Source organism: Trichosurus vulpecula, chromosome 4, assembly GCF_011100635.1.
Source record: "Trichosurus vulpecula isolate mTriVul1 chromosome 4, mTriVul1.pri, whole genome shotgun sequence".
Taxonomy (NCBI): Eukaryota; Metazoa; Chordata; class Mammalia; order Diprotodontia; family Phalangeridae; genus Trichosurus; species Trichosurus vulpecula.
In genome coordinates this window covers 46,392,789-46,418,693 of record NC_050576.1, presented here as the reverse complement: position 1 = coordinate 46,418,693, position 25,905 = coordinate 46,392,789, and the positions used below count along the sequence as shown (strand labels likewise).

General features: G+C 37.1%; 1 protein-coding gene across 2 annotated transcripts in view; it reads left to right on the top strand.

Annotated features, from left to right (window-relative positions):
* PRKACB (protein kinase cAMP-activated catalytic subunit beta) overlaps positions 1-25,225 on the top strand; it is a 35,253-nt gene extending 10,028 nt beyond the window's left edge. Inside the window, exons 4-11 of one of the 2 annotated variants that reach the window (XM_036758044.1) lie at positions 5,692-5,763; positions 13,042-13,140; positions 14,117-14,199; positions 14,889-15,015; positions 15,144-15,239; positions 20,342-20,464; positions 20,868-21,032; positions 22,748-22,955. In XM_036758044.1, coding sequence (XP_036613939.1) covers positions 5,692-5,763; positions 13,042-13,140; positions 14,117-14,199; positions 14,889-15,015; positions 15,144-15,239; positions 20,342-20,464; positions 20,868-21,032; positions 22,748-22,873 — 891 coding nt within the window. In that variant the 3' untranslated portion in view covers positions 22,874-22,955. Of the gene's footprint in view, positions 1-5,691; positions 5,764-13,041; positions 13,141-14,116; positions 14,200-14,888; positions 15,016-15,143; positions 15,240-20,341; positions 20,465-20,867; positions 21,033-22,747 lie in introns of both variants that reach the window. The other variant, XM_036758043.1, reaches the window with a different exon arrangement.
* Positions 25,226-25,905: the final 680 nt, after the last annotated feature.

Here is a 25,905-nt window from a genome sequence, read left to right as displayed (position 1 = left end):
TGGTTTGAATATTTGTGAAAAAACAGCTATTTTAATGAATTCATTTAAATATGCTTTTGTTTTCTTAATACAAAATTTTGAATTTAGCATGGATTGTCCGACTTTAGAATCATCACCACATTCCTTGGGACGTAGAACATGGCATATCTAAAATGCTTAAAAGATATTTCATATTCTGAAATCGGTTCCTAGTTGAATACCCTCACACCTCATGTGTTTAGCTAATGGAAAAACCCCAGAAATAGAGGCGACATTTTTTAATACAAGTTCAAGAAAAGCAGCTGAGAAAGAAGAAAATGTTTTCTCTTATCTATAAACTGCAATGCCCTAAAAAATATAGATATAGACATAGACATATAGTCAAAGAGGTGTGAAATGAGGGTTTATTGTTTTAAGAGCATTTGCCCCAATGGAACCCTCCTGCCCCAACAACCCATAGTTCCTCATCTCCCTAGTCAAGCCAGGCTCATTATTTTAAAATCTGAGGTTGTTGTAGAGAATTATTTAGTTATCAATTGAATCGTTTCTTGAGCATCAAATTTGTGGTGCCAAGGCATCCATGATGTGAATGACATCATTTTAGGTAAGACCACTAGATGAGCATCTTGGTTCTTAGAACTCAGCAAGCTATGTTGGAGAGGTATTTTGCTACTGTTTTCCCCCAACCCCCAGTTTGATTAGAATGTTGTCTATGCCATTTCTTTCTTAAGAGTACTTGTTTAAAAGTTGCAAAGTTCTATTACAACATAAAAGGTTTCAGGTTGTTTGTATGTATGGTTTTGTCTGCCAAAACAGCCAATTACAAAAAAATGATGTTTAGATAAATGTGTATCAGTATCAGTGACATGTTAAACTATATAGCTTAGAATCAATTTGCATATGGCTCTGTGATTGCATCATTGTGGGTACTCACTCTGACGGTACAGATTGGAAACCATCCATGCCTTCTCATTCTGTATAACTCTTGTCCATTTTCTCCAAAAATCCTAGACTGAGAATCTACTTCATGTTACTTGGATGCTAATGAACCTAATAAGCTTTGCTCTTTGCTCTTTGACAATACTAGTCTTTATTTTCCCCCCAGTCATTTGGTGTTTTCCCTACTTTTGGATATCTTGAGACTCAATTCCTCAACACCCACAAAACCTGTCACCTCCAGAATAGACCTATTTTAGGTGTTTCCTGAGCTCTTTTGGCCTCCTTATTGTGTTAATCGATTTCTAGAGGCTAAACTTTCCATTCTAGTTCCAATTTCCAATCTAGCTCCAATTTTTCAGTAGGTATAATTTGTTGAATTTGACTAGGTTGGAGCCATTTTCATTGTATCACATCTTCCCATTTTTATTCTTTCTCCAGTCTTACATTGTTCTGATATTTGTGACAATTCAATTGTCATACTGTACCACTGACCTCTGATTCGGAAATGACTCCCACATCAGCAATTATTTTTTCTTGTATGTTAATATATAGTTAACTTCACTGTCTAGCACCTCCCAACTCTCTTCTTGAAGCATTACATAGGCATTAGGCATCTATATATTCTCCAAATCCTTGACATCTTTTATTTCTTGATCCCAAACCACATTTTCTAATATATTTTCACTGTCCTCCTATATGCCCACCTTTGCTTCAAAGTCACTTAATATTTAGATATACTTTGACTTAATTTGGAGTATCTTATTGGTTCTTAAGAGAATTTCTCTATCTCTTTATTCTCTCCAACAAATACTAATATGTAAACTGCAGTTATAACCACTATGGTTTTTTAAAATACCCGTTACATGTAATGTAATACAAGATGACCCAATGTCACATGAAGTGATATTACCACCATCACTAATTATCTAGTCCAACCAGTTTGATAGATTAAGATGAGCCCCAGATAGATTAAGTAATTTGTCCAAAATTATATAGTAATTTCTCAATAGCAGGGAGCAGGAGAGCCAAGACAGAATATTGCACTCCAGGAATCATAATGTGACTTCATGTCACTGTAACGTACAAAATAATAAGATTCCCTACATGGGCATCAACTCTCTGAATCATATCTGAGAATTGAATAATAAGGGAAAAAAACAGCCTAAAGTTAAGGTATAATAGATCAGTGAATCAATGTGGATCGTTACCAAAAGGTTATTCACCTAATTTTACATTTATTTTTGGTTATAGCAGCTCATGAGATCCTCTACTAAGGCATGGAGCAATTGTGATCTGTGTTAGTGGAGGGAATATCCTCAATGGAGAAATCACAGATCTTTTGAAGTATAGAAATATACTCTGTTTAAAAAGGCAGGGAAATATGTAAAGCATTTGAGAAAGTTTTTCTTTTAAAATGGTCAAAGCATATAAATCTTTGAGGACATAAAGTAGAGGTGAAACTTGAGTTGTATGGAAAATTCTGTTCTTATGGAATACCTCTTTATTCAATGTTGTTTTGCACATGAATACTACCTTCTTATAGGTAAGCAATGTCTATTCTCTGGCAATGACTAGAATAGAATAATAGGATGTTAGATCCAAAAGACACCTTATAGATCATCTATAAGTCCAATAGTCATATTTACAAATGAGAATTTGAGGCTAAGAGATGCCTAGTGTTCTGCCAGTAGCAGAGCTAGGACTACATCCAGGTCGCCAACTCTAAATCCAAACCCTTTTTCACTTTATTGTATTACTTTAATCATTCAAGGAGTTATGATCTCACTGGTGGGAATATTCTCACCACTCATGAAGAATCACCTCTCCAGAAACTAGAAGACAGTTTTTGAGTTGCTATTTTTTTTTTCTGGATGGGTTGGGGGAAGGGGTCCGGAGTCATGATTTTATAAGTATGGGGAACTTCTGGTGTGGAAACCCCCTCCAATGATGCAGATTGCAACTCACCTGAAGCCTATACTCAAAGAAAGTTGCTTGGGACACTGAGAGGTAAGTGATTTGCCCACAATTACCTAGCTAGCATAATCAGAAGTAGGACTTGAACTCTGGTCCTTTGCAAAAGACCAAAAGAATCACTTGAAGTCAAGACCTCTGATACTGAGACAACATGCTAATTAACGATTGCCAAAATTTACAAAGAGTCTCAGGGTGCTTGTGATGATACAATTGCTTTGTTAAATTTGATGAATTTTTTTCAGATCCATTTGTTAGTGTCATAGAATCTCAGAGTTGAAATGGAACTCAGTTCAACCCTTACCCAGAGCCTTAGTTCTGCCTTCAAAATCCCTTAATAGTAGACTTAGAGCCTCCATTTTAAGACCTCAGTGGCAGGAAAGTCATTACTTGACAGGGGCAGTCATTCCATTTTTGTAAAGCTGTAATTGTTAGGAAGTTTTTCTTTAAACAGAATCAAGATCTAGCTCCCTGTGACTTGAACCCCTGGTCAGTCCTACTTCTGCCCTCCAGGGCCTGTCAGGACAGCCTGAATCCCTTTTACATATGACCACACTTCAAGTGTTTGAACATTGCATCACAATTTCTTCCCCTTAGACTTCTCTTCCATGGGCTGAACGTCTCCATTGAATACTCATGGAGAGAAGCCGTCATTTCAGGGGCTTAATTTTATTGATCAAACCTATTTGTGAATTCAGTGACCACTGAGGTCCCTTCCAACCCTCAAATTCTATGATTTGGTGAGTCTTCAAAATGATACTTGAGGACAGAAGAAGGAACCTTGAAGTTAAAATAATTATAACCGGTGTTTTGATAAAAGATAATGTTAGTTGTTGGTCCTGAGAGGGAACTCTTTCAGCTCAGCTGTTGAGGAATAAAATTTGATAACATCCTCAAGATCCTCATTTAGGAACTAGTCTGTGTCCTATTGTATAGAATTAGGACAGAGCAGTATGAAAATAGTGATTTATCCTCATAAAGGATTCCAGATTAATGTAGCTGTCTGATGTAGTCTTAATTATTCGACCAGATTTGGATATATGTCTTGTCTGGCAAAAGTTCAAATTGATTAAGATGACTATTTGGTGATATTGTTACCTTTCCCTTTTGGAAATATTTATGGCAGTTCTTTTGTCAAAGATTATTGAAAACATTTGAGCTGGTTTCCTTTTGAATGTCTTTGGATATTGGTTTTTAAAAAATGTTAGTTTGCATTAGGCAAATGACTGGAAATTGGGGGATCTTAGAATCATTTTCCTAACTTGTATTAGATTACTAAAGAGGTGTGCCTTACTCCATATAGTAGATGGTTTTTTCTAAAATATTGCTTAAATGGAATTATATTTTCAATAAAATTGGGAACTCAATACATAAATGATTAATTCCCATAGTGAATCCTTTTGTAAAATAGCTAGCAAGCTCCTCTTAAATTGACTTGTTTGGAAAATCTAGCCCTTCATCTATTTGACTTTGTTATCTTAGGAGAGTGACAATCTTATATTCCCTCTGGAAGAGAATAAGATAACAAATACCAGCCTGTTTGTGTACAAAGGACAAAGCTGTGTGTTTGTTTTTGGATTCGATCTGTGATTTCGTTCATGTGGGGAACTCCTAATGAGACAATCCCTCTACTAATGCAGATCAGTACCTGTTCTGCAATTTTGAGAGTTGCCCAGAGGCCCCAAGAAGTAAGTGACTGACCTCAGGCCATATAGCCAATAGAGATCGAAGTGGGAACTAGTCAGAATCCAAGTCTTCCGGATTCAAAGGTGAAGGCCCTTTAACCATTAGGCTGAAGCTATGGCTTAAATTGCTGTCATTTTGAATTTGTAGGCATATACACTGAAGGCCCTTCTTTAAATGTTTAACTCAGTAATAGCCCAGATGTATCTATCTGCCTTAGTAATCCAAGGCAGAAAGCATAGTGTAGAAGAGATGCCATAAATGAAAAACCCCTCTTTGGATGTTCCTCTCTTTGTTCTACAAACTCTGCCCATTAGGCACTTAGAGTAAACAGGATTTCTGTAGTCTTCTTATCCAAACAATCAGGGTGGAACCTTGCTTCAGCTGTCTTTGGCAGAGTTCCAATACTCCTCTGGAAGAAAGAGAAACAGTGACTTCAAGTCCATTAACCCAGAGGAAAGCAAAGCTCTGGTAGCACAATCTTATGAATTTTGGCTTCTAGTCCATGACTGGAAGAGTCATGGATGTGAAGAGTCCAATCATGAACAGTGTGCACTGTGCAGGCCATTGTCATAATTGCCATGGGGGATTTAAAAAGAGATTGAAAAGATTATGAAAAGATTAGCTGGAGACATAGACACACTCAAGTATTTTCATGCATATTCTGAGTCTCCACTAAAAATCCCATTCTGATGTCACTTCACAGTGAGGAGTTGAACTTGGGTTCCCAAAGACAGTGCCAGCAAATCACAAATTCTGCCTGGTCATACTGAGCTGGAAAGGCTTCTTAAATAATCAAGAGCTATCCTTCAAGGATCAGCCTAGCTAATGTCCAGCTTCAGTCCCTTACTGGCTACGTGGCCGTGGGGCAATTGGCAACTTCTCATTGCCCTGTTGGCAACTCTAAGACATGCTAATCTACACTGGCAGAGAAAATTCCTCCCTGGGAGTTCCCTATACTGGTATAATCACAGGTCTAGACCCCCAAAGTAGTTCTATTCAGGTCCTCTGATGTACATCAGTAAAGATTGTGAATGAATGTGATTTGCTGTGCGTCTTGTTTGGGTTCACTGTGTGAGGTACCTTTGCATTCTGGTTTGGTTTTTGCTTCCTGGGCAGAAAGAGAAGACTCTGGTAGAGAATACTTGCACTAGACAAGGCAAATGTGCTCCACAAACACAGCAGGAAAAAGTAAGTTAGTTCATTCAAATTTTATTTAAGAATTAAGCTAGAGTATGTTCTTATGAATGTGCCATTTGAGAAGCTTGGAACCCTTACCTTGATATATTTGCTTAATAAATTTATATTTAACCTGAACTTTTCTGGCCAAGAAATGATGTCACTCAAAGCAGAATTCTAAAACACTAATAAGTTTTTCGTGTGTGTGCGCGCGTGTGTGTGCATGCCTATGTGTTTTTTGAAAGGGAGGGGGGAAAGAGGGAGGGAAAGAGGGAGGGATGGAGGCAGACAGAGAGAGGCTTTTCTGAAGGAGACCATTCCCAAGCATATGTGCTGTTTGACCTCTCAGCTTCCATATTCCAAATCATACTGACAAATGTATGCACATATGTACATGATCTAATATATACCTTTGAAAGTTAAGAAATTCCCTAGCATGTGCCCAGTAAATTGACTTTGGTTGTTTTGAAGGTTTTTTTTCCCTTATTTGGGGGAGGTTTGGGGTTTTTTTTGTTATTGTTGGGTTCTTTTTTTTTTTTTTTTTGGTTTTTGCTTGTTTTTTTGTTTTGTTTTTCTTTTTTTTTAATTTCAGGGAATAGGGTCTGGTGTTGTGCAAAGGGTGCTGGATCTGGAGTCAGAGGACTTGAGTTCATACTCCAGCTCTGCTACATAATACCCATGTGACCATAGAGAAGTCACTTAAGTCACTCTGGGTCTTACTTTTCTCATCTCCCAAATGGGGGGATTGGACTAGATGGATGATCTTTAAGATTCCTTCCAGCTCTAAATCTATGATCCTATGATTTTATTCTTAAGGAGGACTATTAGAATAAATGAATGAATAGAAAAGCATTTATTAAGTACTTACTATATGCCAAGCACTATGCTAAACTGGGAATTCAAATGGACAAAGTAAGATAGCCCATGCTCTCAAGGAGTTCAGATTCTAGTTGGGGGAGAGGGCACCTAGAAGAGGGGTCAGCTGCAGAGGGGAGCTCAGGGTTCTAAAGGGTGGATGGTGGGTCAAATCACCCTGGGAGTCTGGATAGCAAAGAATCAGGGCAGATGGCCCAGACAACCTTAGATTTTAGTTGTTTCAGTTGACAAAGACACAAAATTAAGGATATTTTTTTTGCTTGTTTGCTTTCATAACGTAATTCCATAATGTAAATTGATTCAATTCTGTATCACAGAATATAATGACTGTAAAGAATTGCTCCATAGTAGTTTATTCACAGAGTAGGTGGTCAATTCACCAAAAGGACAAATTTATGGTGAGCTTATAATTCCAATGTGCATGATACATATGTTACAAGCGGGGTATTCCAAGACTGCCCCATCACCCTAAAAATATGTTTGAAAGCCATAGATGTTAAAATAGAAGTATACTCACCAATTCAATTTAATTACCTGGGGATATTTAGCATGGAGGAAAAAAAAAGATTTTGGGGGGTGGGGGTGGAGTGCATAGCTGTTTTCAAGTAGTTAAAGGAATATTATAAGGAAAAGAGATTAGATTTCTCTTCTTGGCCAGAGGACAGAGCTAGAATTAATGGCAGGAAGAAACAGAGAGCTAGAACTAAGCTTGATATAAGGAAATATTTGCAAAGAATTAATTAGCTCAAAATGGAAATGGGTTTCCTTACCAATTTTCTTTTCTAATGCAAAAACTGTAGGGGATTGGTGGGGAGGGACAGATGGCAAGAAAATGCAGATTCAGCTAAATTGTGGGAGTTTACATCTGAACAGTGATGCTTATCCTTGCTCTAAAACTGGTTTACCTCCTCTATAGGAAGGGACTTAGAATTGAAAGACCACACAGTCTTTCAGAGCTTGATTCAAAGGCAGAGTATGCCAACCCATGTCTTTGTCCTAGTACTCGTTTTTATCAAGACTTCTTCAAATTAGGGCTCACTCCATCTGTTCTAGACTTGAATGCCAACTGCAAGGCTATCAACCTGGACATTTACTCTCTCTTTTCTATGGTTGTTTCGATACAACTTCCCTTAAGTGGCCACTTCTATGAGCTCCACCATGCAAAATTATCTCCCTTGGCCTCCATTTCATCTGTGAAATGAAGAGGTTAGACAAGAATCTAGTCACTGAACAGTCTCTAAGGCCTCTTCTAGATGCAATGCCTTGTAATATTTTTTTTCTGGCTCTCTCATTTGGTCTTATCACATTCCAGGGTATATTGTACTTATTTGTGCGTAAATATTACCCTTCCTGGTTATTGTAAGTATTTGGAGGCAAAGGCATTGCCATTTTCACTTTTGTATTGTGAGGACTTAGTGTGGTACCTTGCTAATTAATAGCAGGTGCCTGGTAACTGTTTGTTGAATTGGTGGAGACTTCATTTACCTACCCTACCAGTAAAGTAACGGGTGGGGTCAGAGAATAAAGCATATCATTGTGGCCTGTCTATATCTCCCCTCCCTCCCCAAATCCCAGGTACTCTGGGTATATTTGCTATCTGCTTAGAAGCTGGGGTTTCAAGAATAGTGGAGGGAGTCAGTACCCCTAGGAGGGCGAGTCTATGATGACACAATCATTCAGATGTCCAGGATTCATATCTGATACGTGGAGTGTTCTGAGATTCTGCCCATTCTCCCTGGAATGTGTTTGAGAGCCTCAGATATAACAATGGAAAACATACTAAACCATTGAATTCAACAAACATTTTAGGACCTGTTGTATAAAGAGCACTGTGAAAGTCCCTGGTGTGAAAGTCGATAGATAAGGCTGTGTCCATGCCTTCTTCAAGGCTTGCTTTCTTGTGGAAGTATAACTCCTAAACTTAGATTACCATAACCCAAAATATTACTTGATAAGTGTGTTAGAGACTTGCAAAACCTAGTGCTATGCTCGAAGTTCAGGGCATCCAGGAGAGCTTAAGGAGATGTTATTTTCCAAGTCTATAGGAGATTCAAGTTAGAAGGAATGTTAAAGACCATCTAGTCCATATCTGAACCCAAAGCTTAGTATAGGAAATGCCCAATAAATTATATTAAAATTTGGATTTATTAATAGGGCAAATAAAATATACTACTTCATGTGACATGACTGTAGGCTATTGTGGTCAGGGTGATAGTTAGAATGCAGAAGATGGAGTTAGCAGGAACATGGGTTGAATCTTGCTCTGACACTTACTGACTGTGTGACCAATAGGCAAGTAATCCTAACTTTCTGCAAAATAAGGATAATAACAACTGTAGTACCTACAGAGTTGTTGAGTGAATTCGATGAGACAATTTACATGAAGGGCTTTTTAACCCTCAAAACTCCATGTAAATGTTAGCTACCATTAAGTTCATAGTGATATGTATGTCATTAGTGTGATAGATACACATATACTGATACGTATATATACATGTTTAATGTTATATGTATATACTACTATAAGCATAACTTTTATCTTATTCATCATTTTCTAGAAATATTGTCCTTCTTGATAGGATTAAAATATGGTTCTACTGTAAATTCCAGTATTTTTTTCATTGGCTAGTGTATCAACAATACACCCTAATGCCATAGTTTCAGAGGGAAGGTTAATGTGCTTTTAGATATCTAGCAAAATTCAAAGATTTGTTCTGATGAAAGTGCAATCATTCATTCTGTTCTCATTATCTCTATGTAACTCTGCTTTGTAGGGTTGGGTTTTTTTCTCATTTTTCAAAGGGAAATAAATCACTTAGATTATTTGTAAAATGTTTTACACTCATGGTCAGTGTTGAGTTGCTGTTTTTACAGAATTCAGAGAGAGGTCACACAGCAAGGCAGTGACAGACTTGTGGTTCCTCGAGTTCTTTGGATTCCAAATTAACTGTGCCCTTGACTTAATTGTATCATTCTCCTTTGCTAAGGAAATCTATCGCTTAAAAAAATGACTCAAGAAAAGCACTCTATTCCCACCACCTTCTCCTCTAATAACTGTAGGGCTGAATGTAATTGTTTCACAGATTTCTAGCAGTGTTATTGTCATGGGAACAGCAAATCATTCCTTACCATAGGACCATAATGGTCATTCTATTGTGATTAGGAACTCAACAAGTTGCTAGTTTAAAGATCGCCCTATTTGTGACTCTTTAAGGGACTATTAGATCAACTTTTAAAATTTATTTTATTTTAATTTTTAATTTTTAAATACCTTTTTCTTTATTTCTAACCTAAATCCTCCTGAAGACAAATCTTAGGTCTTCTGGATCAATAATATTACAAAGATGATTTCTTTGTAACCTAACCATTCATATCACTAAATACTGTTGTTAAATTTTTTGTGCCCATACAATTCCAATTCCTTTCATATGTTTCCACATAGATTGGACAGATACTCTTTTCCCACACCCTAATTGCCTTGAAACCTTTGCAACTGCCTCTTTCTCATACCTAAGTGGAGCCCAGAAATGAGCACAATTTGGAAATTGCTTTTTATCTATATGTGTGTCAGATGTCTAAAAATTCCCCAAGCCAAGTGTTTGAGAGATATTTCAAGGGCCCAGACCTTTTCAGAGCCATGTAACAGCTAATTTTCCTGCTGTTTCACTGTCCTGAGTCTAAATTTAAAAAAATTAAGGTCAAATTTGGGGCTCTTTAAATCTCTTATCAGGATAAAGCCTATCATGTCTGGCTCCATTTAATTTTTTGGAAGGGGCTTAGTGATAGGAAGAATGAGATGAAGAAGTAAAAGGAATGGGAAGTGTATGCCATTTAAAATTCCAATTATTTTCTTGTATTTTCATTGCAATTAAAAATTTCCTTATGATTTCTACATACTATATTCTTTGTTCATACCAATCCCATTTCTTCTCTAACAACACTAATACATTTCAAATTTATGTTGGACTTGGTTTTTTTTCCTGATTCTTTGGTTGACTAGAAGCCCTTTGACCAGTGTGAAGAACCACTTTGCAACTAATTATGCATGTATCTGACAGTGCCAGCTTTCTGGTTTACTTTCGTTCAGTGTGCTTGCACGCCATTTGATTCTTTTTAACAGATATTTAATAAGTTCCTGCTGTATGCAGGGTACTATGATAAAGACTGAGGAAATAATATTGTTTAAATATTTTATAACCCTTGCCTTCATGGAATTACAGTCTAGCAAGGAGATAAAATTCAAAAACAAATAAACATAATCTACATTACATGATAAACACATTATAGGAAGATGAAACAAAGTGTTATGTGAGGCCCAAGGGAGAAAGCTATTACTGACAGGACATAAGGGAAAGCTTCATGGAGAAGATGATGTTTCAGTTGGGTCCTGAAAGACCAGCAGGAATTTAATAGCAGAGAAGAGAGAGATACAAGGCAAATGAAGCTCAAAAAAGAACATGAGTCAAATAGTTCAGTACAGAGAACAGAAAGTGGTCTAGTTTAGCTAGAATGTAGCATGTATGGAGGAGAATAAAAGGAGGCTGGAAAAATAAGATGTAGCTAGATTGTGAGAGAGCTAGAATGCCAGACAAAGAAGTTTGAACTTTCCTCACTGAGCAGATAGGGTGACTTGACAAAATCTATATATGAAGACAATTCTGTCTGTGGCATAAAGGAGAGGTGAAAGGCCAGGAAAGGAGGCAGGAAGAACTGTTAGAAAGGAATTGATAGGTCTTGTTAACTGGATATGAGAAAGCAAAGAGGTAGTCAAAGATAGAGAGTACCAATAATTTGAATATGGGAGACAAGGAAAATGATTATGTTAGTGACAGAAAACAAGTGAAGTCAAAAGCAGAAGAAGGTTCAGGAAGAAGGATAGGTTGATTTGAGACATGTTCAGTTTGAGTTGCCAGTTGTCAGTAAGTGATAAAGAAAGAGATCAGGATGAAAATTATAGTTTTAAGAATTATTTCCCTAGAGAAAGAGGGTAAAGCCATGGGGAGTCAGGAGAGAGAGCCATGGGCCAAAGGTAGCACCTAGGAGGATACCTTAAGGATCCATAAAAAGGCTAAAAGGATGAAGAACTAGTAAAGGAGGCTCAGATGGAGAATTTAGAGAGATTAGGGGAGAGTGGGAGAGGAAAGGATCTAACAGAAGGGAGTGATAGTGTCTAACATTGCAGAGAGGTTACATAGGATCAGAGCTTGGGAGGAAGGAGAGTAAGGAAGCCATTGGAAGTGTTGAAATACAGTAGCTGTTCTTATACTGCAATAAGAATGCAAGCCGAATTGTAAAGAGTCAGTGAAGAGTGGGATGAGGAAGCAGATGTATCAATGTGGACAGCTTCAAGTCATTAAACAATGATGGAGAGACAAGTAGGAGAGGAGCTGGATTCAAAAATAGAGTGCTCAAAGGAAGGCTTTCTTAGGATCTGAAAGACCTTAGCATGTTTGTAGGCAATTAAGAGGAAGAGATTGAAGATGCCTAGAAGACAGAGGATGACTACAAGGGCAAAGTCTTGGAGAGAGATTAGAGGGAATAGGATTAAAGGCATAGGTCACAGGATTAGCCTCAGTTTACTGTTAAGGATACCACTGTTGCTGTGGCAGAGGGAAGCAGGAATGAGTAGGTGATGATTCTGTTTTAGCCATGAAAGAAGAGTAAAGATATTCCTGTTGGGAACTACATAAATGCAAGATGCCATTAAAAGAGCAAGTTGCTAATCTCTAATTGATGAAAGAGATGGAAGTGATGGTGGAGGGGGTTTCTAATGACTCTCGCTTAAACCGCTCCCCTTACTAGATCTTTCCATATCCACCACCACTAAGAGCTGTACCTCCCACCCACTGCCAGTCACACACTGGCAGATTGCCACTGAGTATTGAATGAGGTTTGAGAGTGAACACAAGATTTGCCAAGTCATGTAGGAAAGAATCACAAACCTTGCTAAAGTCAAAATAAATTACTTCCTTCCTTGCTGTTACCAAGTCTATCAGGAGGAAGTTTAATTAATTCAGTAAGACCTAGTCTTCATAAAGACATGACATTTTTTAGACAATCCTCTCTTTTATTCTATATGGACAAATTGACCTTTTTTTCCTTATTCTATTACTCTTCATGATATATATTAAATTGACAAATTGTTTAATTTTCACTTCACCATTTTTCATTAATTTAAAAATAGAAACCATTTCAATTTTCAAATCACAACTGATCCTTTTTTTAATCTCCTGTGATCATTTGCTGTCTAATAATTTTGATTTAATTGGTGTTCTTGCTATGATGATAAAATTCTCAAGACTTCCATTAACCCAAGTTTAGCACTATGTGAAAAACCTTCCATTTAAAAACCATTCTATTTCTGCTATTCTGCACATTTGTTCTGAAAATGTTTACATTACACTTCCCCCAAAGGTTGTTAAGCTGAAGCAAATTGAGCATACCTTGAATGAGAAAAGGATCCTGCAGGCTGTGAATTTCCCTTTCCTGGTCAAGCTGGAATATGCTTTCAAGGTAAGTTTTGCTTAAGGTAAAAAAATAAAATAAAAAACTTCAATAAAAAGAATATAAAGTAACAAGAGTTGTACATAGTTAAAACCTCTTGTGTTCATAACCTTATACAGTATTTGAAAATGTTCCAGGTTGTCTCTAGATAAATTAGGCAAACTGGCATCTATACTTATTTGTGAAATGTTATTATAAAATCAAATATTTGAATTTATCAAAAGCCATGGTGACATCTAGCAAAACATAGTTCTTAGTTCATAGTTCTTAGATTACATATATACCCACCATTTTTTTCTGCTTCCATTTAATCCCTGCTGGTACTTCTTACTCAGTCACCTAACTTCTAGCTTTTTAATTTTTTAGGAGTCGACTTAGTCCTTGACTCTTCATTCACATGACTAGAAGCTGCAGAGATATTTTTTCTAATATATATATTAGCATTTTTTCTTGCAGTTATCATACCATTTCCATTATCTAGAATGAAACATGATATCGTCACAGTAAAAGCATGAGGTATTATATGTCTCTATTTTACCTCTTACAAAATAGTTCTCTTTATCCCCTGAAAAGCAAATGAAGGGGAAAAATGATCTCTTTCTCATCCTGTACCATAGGTAAAAAACAAATTTCTTTAGTACCTGTTTTCAAGGGTATTTTGACTTAGTTTTCATGCTAGCATGCAATCATATTTGGAGTCTGTGTAGGATACCCCTAAGTCAAGTTAGGTCCATGGACACTGGGAGCTGAGGAAAACCAGGATGGATTTATGACAGTTCCCAGAAGAAAGTGGATGAGTGCCCTAATATTGGGAGCCTGGAGAACTTTGGGGCAGCACTCTGTTCCCACATTATTAACCTGTCAAGTAGATTGTAAAAGTATTCTTTCCTAATGGAAAACAGCAGAACCTAAAAATATTTTTCAAGAAACAACTTAGGTTGAGTATTTTTTTAATGTTACTTAAATTCTTTTCACTTACTCACAGGATAATTCCAACCTGTACATGGTTATGGAATACGTGCCTGGTGGTGAGATGTTTTCCCACCTGAGAAAAATTGGCCGATTCAGGTAATCCAGGTCCTCCCCCACCCCCAAACTTTAAGTACTAGCGTTCATTTTTGTTTGTTTTTAACTCCCAAATTTTAGAGAACCCTCAATATCCTAAATACATGTTAATTGGATTAAATAAGTTGGGGTTATTTGAAGAATGCAGTAGAAGTAAACATAACAAGGCATAATGTAATAAGTACATGCATTTATTAATTCAAGTAAAATAATATAAAATAGGTATTTTCTGCCAGTGCCAGCAATGAGTGACCATAGTTTTGACGAGACTTCACAGAAGCAAATCTGGCTAAATTCAGGACTACACATTTACCATAAGAGGGATAATGTGGCACTCCGTGTATAACCTGTCCCTCACATTTACTCCTTGGGCTCACTTTAATTCAACCCACTACGTGCAAGTATTCTTGAAATGTAACAAAAGGAAATCAGAATACTGTAGATCAATTGATTATGCTTTTGATGAGTTTAGAATGGGTTAGCAACCCAAGGCAAGTACATCAAAAGCACCCTCTAAGGATGTTTTTCAGTGGCAAAAGAGCAGGCAAACAACCAAAATCATCAACTTTTCAGCCCAAATGAAACCCTGTCATTTAGGAATTTTCATAAATATTAATTGTATTCATTGAATTGAATCATTTCAATAGATGTGTGTATATTTACGGAATCCAACATGTTTTCATTCCTTACAGCGAGCCCCATGCCCGCTTCTATGCCTCCCAGATTGTCCTGACTTTTGAGTATCTTCATGCTCTTGACCTGGTCTACCGTGACCTGAAGCCTGAAAACCTTCTGATTGACAAATATGGATACATCCTGGTATGAATTAATCAAATTAATATAGAAACTATTTTCATTCATTCAGAAAGCATTTATTAGAATTACATTAACTGATACCTTCAAATAATAAAAAAGATAATTCTTTCTTTTTCCATTTTATTTAATAGGTCACTGACTTTGGATTTGCCAAAAGGGTGAAGGGCAGAACCTGGACCCTTTGTGGAACCCCTGAATACCTGGCTCCTGAGATCATCCTCAGCAAGGTACATTTTATTAGGAAATCTTGTACAATCAGCAATCTAATATATGCACATCCTGAATTTTTTCAAGTACAGTATAATTTTAAAATTAATTGACAAAGAGTGCTTGCTATGATTTCTCTAGTTCTAACTCACTAATTTAAATCTACAATTTCTGCATTAACTACTAAAAATTGCCTGTTTAGGGCCTCCCATTGCTTCCACAACCTTAGTTAATTGCTACCTTCGTTGTTAAGGAGATAGTATAAATAAATCCCTGGTTATAAAACCAGATGAATAATCCAGTGCTTATTATTTCTAGTAATGGGGAAATCATTGGAATCAGGTGCCCCAAACACAGACATATTGACAAAACGTGCATATTGGTCACCAGTTCATCCCATCTATTTAAGTTACCAGTTAAGCTGCAGATATAGACATCCACTCATGCATGAAACTTTATATTAGGATATCATTCAGCACAGTAAGAAGCCCACAATTATGATATACTTGCAGACCAAGTAGAAGGATTCTAATACACCCAGCAACTCTTTGCAGCACCAACATCCAAAAATAATCATTTTTGCTTTCGTCTTACTTCCTTCAATTCATGGTAGCTTAGACTGTAGGGAGGAGGAGAAGGGATTTAAATAGATTCATTCAATTATATCATTCTTGATGACAGAACAAAAGAGCTGGAATGAACTCAGCTCACTGATTCCCAACACAGTCAGGTATTTCTATTATACAAGGTGGCTGTTGAGAAAACATCATTGTACAGGATTATTCATCTTGGAGCACTCCCCAAGCCAACCAAATAATGGGTGGTTCACATTTAGAATGAGTAAATAACTTTATTATACAAATTGTTTTATTGTGTTTTTTTAAATGGAATTCTACTTATCTTAAAGTAATCCATTATCAAAGTGACTAAGAACTATGGTAATAAGCTTTAGTTTGAATGTACATCGTTTTGATATTTTATTTTGAATGCTTTTGTTTGTTCATTAGTGGTTTAAAAACAAATTATTTTCCTAGAAATTTTTAATATTGATATAAATTAATTAAATTACGTACCTTTTGCACTCGAACTTAATGTGTGAATTAAGCCAGTAGTGCATAAATCATGTCAAAGTGATGTAATTACTTAAAGGATCTGTGATTTGTTTAGTGCAGGTACTACCTTCACTAAGGCAGATCACAACCCTTGTATAACTCAGTAGATGGTCTTCAAGAGTTGCTGTGGCCAAAAAGTTCATCACCATTTCCCAACATGGTGATGAATGACTCTTTCCCAACTTGGCGAGATTAGTCCTTAGACAAGAGAGGCCTGACCCAAATTTTCAAAGCTTTGTGAGCTTGGTAGGATCTGCTAGAGCTTGTGTCCCCCTGGCATAGCCTTTGAGAACCCAGGGCCTGCTCCTTGCCACCATGTGGCGGTGGAATAGGATTTTAGTGGAGGATCAGAGCAATACGCACTTCAGTAAGTGCATGATGTCCATATGTAGGTGATTAAGCATCCCGTTAAATGTCTGTTTTCCAAAAGTTGAAACTGTGATTAAGTGACCTTGGCACATTAATCCTTTGAAGTTCTAGTAACTTGGAAGGCAATTCCACAAATTTTCCTGATGTCCCAGAGCTACCGTTTTATTTGAAGCTCCTAGTTATAATGTAGGACCCCTGTCTCATTGGATTGTGGGAGCTCAAAATCTTAGAAGCTTACATTTATATGGTGCTTTCTAGATACGAAGCGCTTTTGCATGCATTGACAGAATTGCAGAGTTGGACCTCTGAGGTCATGTAATTCAAATGCTACCCAAGCATAAATTCAGTCTACAACATCCCCAACAATTGGTCATCCAGCCCCTGCTTGAAGACCTCCACTGACTGAGAACTCATTACCTACAGAAACGGCCAATTTCATTTTTGGGTAGCTCTAATTGTTAGGACGTTTTCCTTATATTAAGTCAAAATCTGCCTCTCTGTAACTTCCATCCCTTGGTTCTAGTTCTGTCCTCCAGATCCAAGACGGGCAGGTCAGACCCCTAATGGTGGAGACTTGAGATTTTACAATAAAGTAATCATGCACCCTTTAAATCTTCTCTTCTCCAAGCTAAATCCCCGGTTCCTCCAACCAATCCTCATTTGGCATGCTTTGGAGTTCCTTTACCATCCTGAATGCCCTCTCTGGACCCATTCCAGCTTGTCAATGCCATTCTTAAAATGCAGCACCTAGAACCAGATACAGTACTCCAGATGGGCTCCAATTAAAGCAGAGTGCAGAGAGGCAAAGTATAGTGTACCTCCCTCACTCTGGATGCCATTAATGTAGCCTAAGATTACTTAAGCTTTTTTGGTTTCCTCATCAAACTATTGGTTCACATGGAGTTTGTAGTCCACTAAACCCCCAATGTTTGGTTTGTAGTCATGGATACCCCATCCTATACTTGTACAGTTAATTTTTTTGAACTTTTTAGAATTTATCCTTATTAAATTTCATCTTGATAACCTCAGCCCACTATTTCAGCCTATTGAAATCTTTTTGGATCCTACTTCTGCTATCCATTGTATTAGCTGGCTTCAAACCCCAGTTTTATGTCACATTCAAATTTGAGAAGTCTTTCATTTGTACTTTTATCTGTGTTACTAATAAAAATTCTTAAGCAAGCCAAAGACAGGACCCTGTACCACTGCTAGAGACACTATTTGCAGTTGGCCATTTGGGCGGTACTGAATCTACCTCCCTACATTGATCCTCAAGGAAATTGGAAAATACTTTGCCATTTACCTTACCCAAAACCAAATATACAGATAACTGAATATCTGCCATACCCAAATCCAGCTTTGGCTAAAGCTAGTAGTAAAGTATCTACTGATCTAGTAACCCTTTTGTATAATAAAAAGAAATTAGTTTGGTATAACATGTTCTTCACAAACCCATGATAGCTTAGAGTGAGTACCTCAACACTTTCTGAGGATATACAAACTGTCCTTTGTTCGAATTTTCAAAAAGAGGAAAAAGATGAATCCTTTAAGCTCTGGGCCAGTGAACATGACTTTAATTACTAGAATACGGTTGGCCTGATGCAAGTCCTGTGGCACACTTCCTACTTGCCAAAATTGGTTTCAATCATGATTCAGCAGCCATACATGCAAAGTTCACTTGAACTCCATGAGGGCACCTTCAGCAATGGGCTTTCTTACTATCTTCTCACTTATCTTGCATCTCATTGCTTGCCAACTACTTTTTCTCTCTCCTGGCCAGTCTGAAAATTATTACCCTCAGTCAAAAAAAAAAAAGGAGCAAAATAGGCACTGAGTAGTTCTGCCTTCTTTCCACTGTTTATTATTATCTTCCCTCCCCAAGCAGAAGCCCTTATATTTGCTTTGATCTTCCTCTTGTCTCCAACAAAACTTAAAAAGACCCTGTTTTCTTTAGCATTTATTGCAAACCTTAGCCCAAATCAGGCTTTCTCTATTTCTATTCTCATGAGATTTTACACCATTCTTCCTTTTATAACTCTAATGTTATGTGCTCATCTTCCATATCTTGGATTTGTCCTTTATAAACTGAGATCAGCACTGCATTCCTTACACAAGTACATGGTCCTCCTTAGACATTCCTCCTTTTTCTTCCTTATGATAATTATAGTCATTATTAATTATTTCAAATAAGTAATCATTTGTTATTGGGCATCAGGATTTCATTCTGGAAAGCCTCCAAGTTCTCTTGAATTGACTTCCCTTTTAGCACCTCAGGCCAAAGAATCCTTGCTATTCTACCTCAGAATTATTCAAAACTTGCTCACTTTAAGTCTTGGGTTTGGTGTAGACTGTGGAAGACATTCCCTGATGCCATCTGAAATAGCATTGGTTCTTCCTCCCAAAGTCTGTGTCATTTTCACTTCACTGACCATTTCCTTCATTTTAGGCAGAATCAGATACACATTAGCAGTTCCCTTTGTATTTCCCTTCCACTGCAAAATTATCAGCAAGGAAAGTCAAGAATTGCTTAACTCTTAGCCAGGAAAGATCACCTGTAGATTTTCCTCCAAGGTCCAATTCAGGTGTCACACAGCTGTGAAAAGCTTTACTTCAATTGTATTTGGGCAAGGAGTAGGAGGAGGAAATCAACATAAAAATAAATAAAAGGAAATATGAAAAGGAAGAGAACCATAGCAACTGGTCAGGGAAGGCTCCTGTTTTTTTCCTGGTGCTCTTTATATATACTCTGTCCTTGGTGAAGAATCCTCTTTCCTGACACCATCTTCTTAGCCACATATTCACTTCCCAGATATCTTTGAATATCAGTTGGTTGTAATCATAGAAATACCACTTGTGCTCCTAAGTCTAGCACTTTACTCCTGAAATCTTCACAGTCTTGGGAAATTCTGCCCAGGGTCTCTCTGGTGATATCATTTGTTCTTATATGACTTACCATAAGGGTAGCAGTCTTTGGGTTTGACAGATCTTGGGAAGATCTCTTGAAACATCTTAAATATACATTCTGAGAATAATCACAACAAAAGTAACATTTATAAAAGTCTGGAAAAAACACTCTATATACATTTCTCTTATTTGCTCCTCATAACAATCTTGTGAGGTAGGTAGGGCAAATATTACCCCCATTTCACAGATGAGGAAACTGAGTCTCAGTGAGGTTAAGTGACTTATTCATAGTCATATAAGTAATAAATGGTGGAGCTGGGACTCAAATGCAAGTCTTTTGACTCCAAACCCAGTGGGGTTTTTTCCACTACACCATGCTGCCTTTTAAGAGGTCATTTGGTCCATCTCCCTGCCTGCAGGGGGGACAGCATATTTTTGAGATTGGCTGTTTATTGTATTATTGATGTTCTTTGGTAAATATTTTACAAGTTTCTTTAAGAGCCTGTTCCAATTTTTACCAGTCATTAGTTTCCAAAATTCTCCCCTTTATTTAACCTGAATTTTTTCTGTTACAGTTTAAACCCATTTCCTCTCCTGCCCTCAATAGCTTCTTAGTAACTGCTATGATACTCTTTCATGTGCTTGAAGATCATTATAAGATCATTAACCTCCCCCTAGGCCCCATTTAATTTTAGGAAATGAAACAGTAATTGACCTTCAATACTGGTTTATCTCAGGGATACAACAAGGCTGTGGACTGGTGGGCCCTGGGAGTGCTGATCTATGAGATGACTGCTGGTTATCCTCCCTTCTTTGCTGACCAGCCTATTCAGATCTACGAAAAGATCATTTCTGGAAAGGTGAGCAGAGATTGTTATCCCATCCCCCACTTGCTATTGATGAATTCCCAAGGCATAATTTAAAAAAGAATTGAAGTCAATAAAAAATTCAGCAAATTCCCAGATCCAGTTGATTGATTGACCAGCCTAGTCAATGAATCTGCCGCTGAATCAGTCATGCTCTACCAATCACTTCATTACTCTGCAATGATACGATGATGTGAGGGAATCAAATAAAGACAATGGGTACCTTTATATGGCAGTACTGCACTTACAAACCATTATTTATGTCAGGGGTAGATTGAAGGTCATGTCTTTGTATGTCTTTGTTTATACAACTTTGGGAAAGAAGTGTCCAGGGGGGCGGAAAATATAGAGAAAAGGTATAGAATATGTATGTCAACATGCGAATGTCTGTGTGTAGGTCCGTTTCCCCTCCCACTTCAGCTCCGAACTCAAGGACCTCCTGAGGAACCTGCTCCAGGTCGACCTGACCAAGCGTTTCGGAAACCTGAAGAATGGTGTCGGCGACATCAAGCACCACCGCTGGTTTTCTGCCATTGACTGGATTGCCATTTTTCAGAGAAAAGTAAGCCTGCCTCTCTCTTCTCAATGTAAATAGCTGAGAACGGAATGATTGATGCTCCGGTTCCAGACAATGGAGCCCCAAGTAAACATGCACCATTTAGATTTCACTCAGTAATTTTTAGAACTAGTTATCAATTTCATTCCCAGTAAAGCAGGGATAATAATACTTATATTATTTACCTGATAGGATTGCTTCTTCTAATGAAAATTATTTATGAACCTTAAGACACTTTAAAATGCATTATTATGGTCAGGACTAATAATCATTCTGTGTATCACTTGAGGCACACAGCCTAAATTATTTCTCTCCCTGAGGAAGGAAAAGGACATGTTCCCTATTTTTCCTATAATTTTCAAGTAGTTTTCCTGACACTGGTTCCTACCTTTAATCATTCTCTTATCCCCAAATGGTCTTTTTTCAAGCACAGCTCTATGTCTGACATGTGTGCAACATACTTCTTGTCCTGCAAGATTGGACATTCCCAAATGGATAACATTAAAATAGGCATGTAGTTACATTTTATGGGGATATTATGGAAGCTAATAAATTCACCCAGCCAAAAATGAGGGAATCCCCATTTCCCATTCATCACATGGAAGAGCTGAAATTCCCCCCTGCTCTTCTTTAGAAGAAGGATACTCGGGTTCTTTGAACTAAGATATCACTGTGTACAGAATTTTAGACCAGCAAAATAGATCTGATACTCTTTTTTAGATATGTAGTATTAAATGCAAAAAAGTAGCTCTTCCAATATTATGATATTCCCAGACAGTATGGAAATGTTGGAAGAAAAACTTTGCACCGGAGTCAAGATATTTTTGCTAAACAAATTTTTAGTTACAAATTCCTGACTGGGACAATAGAATGTAAACACAAACAAGGGTGAGTGTACCGCTAAAAACCAGAATGAAACAGAAAACCAAACCCCAAATCTAACAATACTTTATAGAAAGAAATTGGGTTTTTTTCTGCTCCAGTTAACAGTACAGTTGTTGTGATAATCAGTAATGTATTAATTACTGTGAGGCAGGATGCGATTAACACATCACCATACTGTTTGTATTAAATGGAGGCATTTATGAAAAGATTTCACTAGACTGAATCATAATTATCTGCTCTTTTGTTTTTTAAATGCCCATTGAAAAATAATTTGTATGCAGCAGTTTCATTTAAAATGTGCCTTTTCTGTTCCCACCTCCCCCCTCCCTCCATGGAATTTTGTTTTTTACACCCTTAAAGGCAGATTTTTTTTTATATATTTTTGAGATATTCAGGAATTGATGAAGCCATTCAGCCTTGTGAGTATATTTCTTTTGGAGAAAGATTTAAAGAATTATCTAAATGTGAGCTGGTTTTGTGCTCCTTATGTAATTTTTAAAGAATTATGAACTATTTTATATATTTTGATAATTGTATTTTAATATAATTGGTTTCCTCTGTAATACAATATATTTCATCTTATACATTTAAAAGCATTATTTTGGTAAAGGGACCGTGAAGATCACTGGATTGTCAAAGGAGTCTGTGATGCAAAAAGGAGTTGGGAATTTCTGCTTGGTTGCCATTTATTTTCATGTTCTTCCTTTAGATTGCTCATAGAGATGGGGATATGGTATAGAATAAAGGAAGCATCTTCCCAGTCTTAGGAATATACAACCATCAAGCACCTACTCTTTCTTTCTTCTCACTTTTTTCTTTTGCTTTTCTGATTTTAGGTGGAAGCTCCATTTGTCCCTCGCTACCGAGGTGCTGGTGATACCAGCAACTTCGATGATTACGAAGAAGAGGACATCCGTGTTTCTCTTACCGAGAAATGTGCAAAGGAATTTGCTGATTTTTAGAGTGAGACCAGCAGGTCTCACCCCTTTGCACGCTGTTATGAAAAAAGGCGATGCTGAATATTATTGTGTAACAAAAATCCATCTAGTTCCTTCATTCCACACGTTTAAGTAAAGTCATCATCATGTGTGCAATTAAGAAAACCCAGATTACTTAGGCACAGGGCCGGCCACGGGTATTATTTTTACTTTGTCCTTTTTTTTTTGTTTGTCCTTCTCTTTGGATTCTATAATTTTACTCCTCCCCTTTTCAAATTACAAAGTCCCGCCCCGTCCCCCCCCCCATGACCTATTTTGTTTTGATCAGTTTGGTGTTCAGAAATGAGAGGTGGTACAGCTAGTGGTGTTTGATAGATTGGGGGGAGGGGAGAGAGGGAGAGGGGGGAGAGGGAGAGGAAGAGGGGGGAGAGGCGGGAGAGAGGGGGAGAGGGAGAGGGAGGGGGAAAGAGGGAGAGGGAGGGGGGATAGGAGAGGAGGGGGAAGAGAGGGAAAGGGGGGGAGAGAGAGAGGGAGAGAGAGAGAGAGAGAGAGAGAGAGGAGAGAGAGAGAGAGGGACAGAGGGAGAGAGAGAGAGAGAGAAAGTATTTCTTCTTGTCTGAACCAGCTAGTCCCTTTTATCTACAATCCTTAGACATGGTTTCTAATAATTATATTAATTTATTAAAATTTTTCCTAATTCAAACTACTCTATACTTATTGGAGATTTCTAAAAACAAAATTCCCAATGTTATGTAAATTTATGCAAAATTAAACTAAAACAAAACAAAGCAAAAAAAAAAAAAACCCATCATTCTGGAAACTAAACTAAATTAGGCGATAAATTGGCATCAAGTCAGGGGTGGCCGGCCGGTCCCTGTGCCTTGGTTTTCTGTGACCAGTAAAATTCTTTCATCTCTGCCTTCTGTTGTAATTCTTGCGTGTGTGTTGTTCTGTAAATCATGAGTAGCCTGTGCAATGAGAAGCATGTGATCTCATGCAACAGGAATATTTCTCAATGGTCTGGATTGTAAACCAGTTTCACTCATATAGGTAACAGCATCGCCATATGTATTCAATAAAATTAATAGTTTCAGTATTGTAAACAGCGCATGAGTATTTAAGTGATTATTGTCGAGGGTCATAAAAATCCCTCACTTTAAACCTTTTCGCTTTTAAAAAAGATTATTTTGCTTTATGTTTAAAAGGGCATCTGTGTGATGGGTTTGCTTGGCCCTGCTAGGATAATAAAAAATTAAGTAATTAAGTGGCTTCGCTATTGCTATTTATATTATGAATGCACTGCTAGCTGCTTGCGGCTATTTATTTTTTGTTCTTAGTGATTTTTAACTTAGAGCGTTTTGCCATGTTTTTGTTCTGGTATTCTATATTAGTAAGCTGAAGATGGAGTACTGCATCAAACATCATTTTCAATTTAATTGTTTATAACAAGGAAAGGAGAAACAAAATCAAAAAAAAAAAACTGCCACAATTGGGTTTCATTTTAAAGGTGCGCTCTCTTTTTTTTTGAACAGAATCCTCTCTTAAGTTTGTAATCAGTTTTTAGTTTCCGGTGAGCCAGATGTTACGATCACGTAACCGCAGCATCAATTAAGCTTTTGGGCGTAGATGTTTTTACATTCTCACCAAATGACTTAACTTCGATCTTGCTGCCAAGTGCTGGCTTTGGGCGCTCTTTTTTCTTTTCCGATTTTTCAAAATTCCATGGCTCAGCACTTTTTTTTCCTTTCAAACATCCATCCTGGTACTTTTTAACACTTATGGATCTCTCAGTGACCTATCTTCACACAGCACACCTTCACAGTTTTAAAAAAAACTGGGGCATAAATTGCAGATCAATATCAATTTCAAAACACAAACTTCACAGGATGATCGTTTTTACAAAAAAACCGATCTTATATACCGATATACCACAGTTATATCACCAAGGTTTCATAGGTCACTGAAACAAATTCCTTTTAATCTGCCTACTACTCCTTTCTGATAAAAAAATAAATAAATCTTTATACTCATTTTAAAATTATATTTGAACTGTACTCTTTCTCCAACTTTCAGTATGATACCAGATCCTCGAGCATCTTAGTACCAGCAATGTTGCTAAGATGCTGACACCGATTTTCAGTATTGTTCTATCTACTTTTACTCATGTGCAAGAAAAGTATAAGATAATTTGCTGTATCAGAATTTAAGTAAAAAATAATTTGCCATCCCATCAACAAATTTTAAAATTATTTGCAAGAAAAGGTTTAAATCTTTTGTATTTCATTTAGCTCCTGAACATGCTTTGTACGCTAGCTGTATGCGGTAAAATATATAGTAACTTTGATGTTTTAAATAAATGCTATCTATATGTCGCAATTTGTCTCTGTTGTACCTTTATTTGTGTTACTGATTTTCTTCTCAGTACAAACATGCTCTGTCTTTAAAAGGTGGAAACTGAGTCCCAATAGACATAAGTTTCAAGGGCTATTCATTCCATTTTATTCTACAATTTAAATTGTATCAACAAACTCTTGGATATGTAAAGAGTGTCCATTTTCAACTTACTCATTGCACTGAACAAGAAAATTTGAATTTGGTTCCAGATGCAATTTCCCTTACTTTAGTAGGCACATTGAACATATAATAAAACCTCTCATTTCAAGCCCCACTTTTGGCCAGAGAGCATTGGTATGAATTTGAATGAAAATGATTTTCACAAATGAGTATTTAGTATCAGTTGAAACTTTTCACAGTTGAAGAAATTATGCTTTTACCCAATTTAGAGCAGGAAGGGAACATGATGAAATGGAAAGACTGGACATGGAGTCAGAGACCTGAGATGAACACATGTAAGCTCTGCAGTTGACCAGTTTTGTGGCCCTAGATTTCACTTACTTCTCCTAGGTCTCCATTTCCTCAGCTGTAAAATGAGAAAGGAGGACTAAATTCTAAAATGATGGTCATAATTTCGATTCTTTCGGATCTAAAATCAAGTTCTTGAAAAAGACATTTGAATTAATTGATGCTCTTGAACTTAATATCTGCCTTCCAATGGC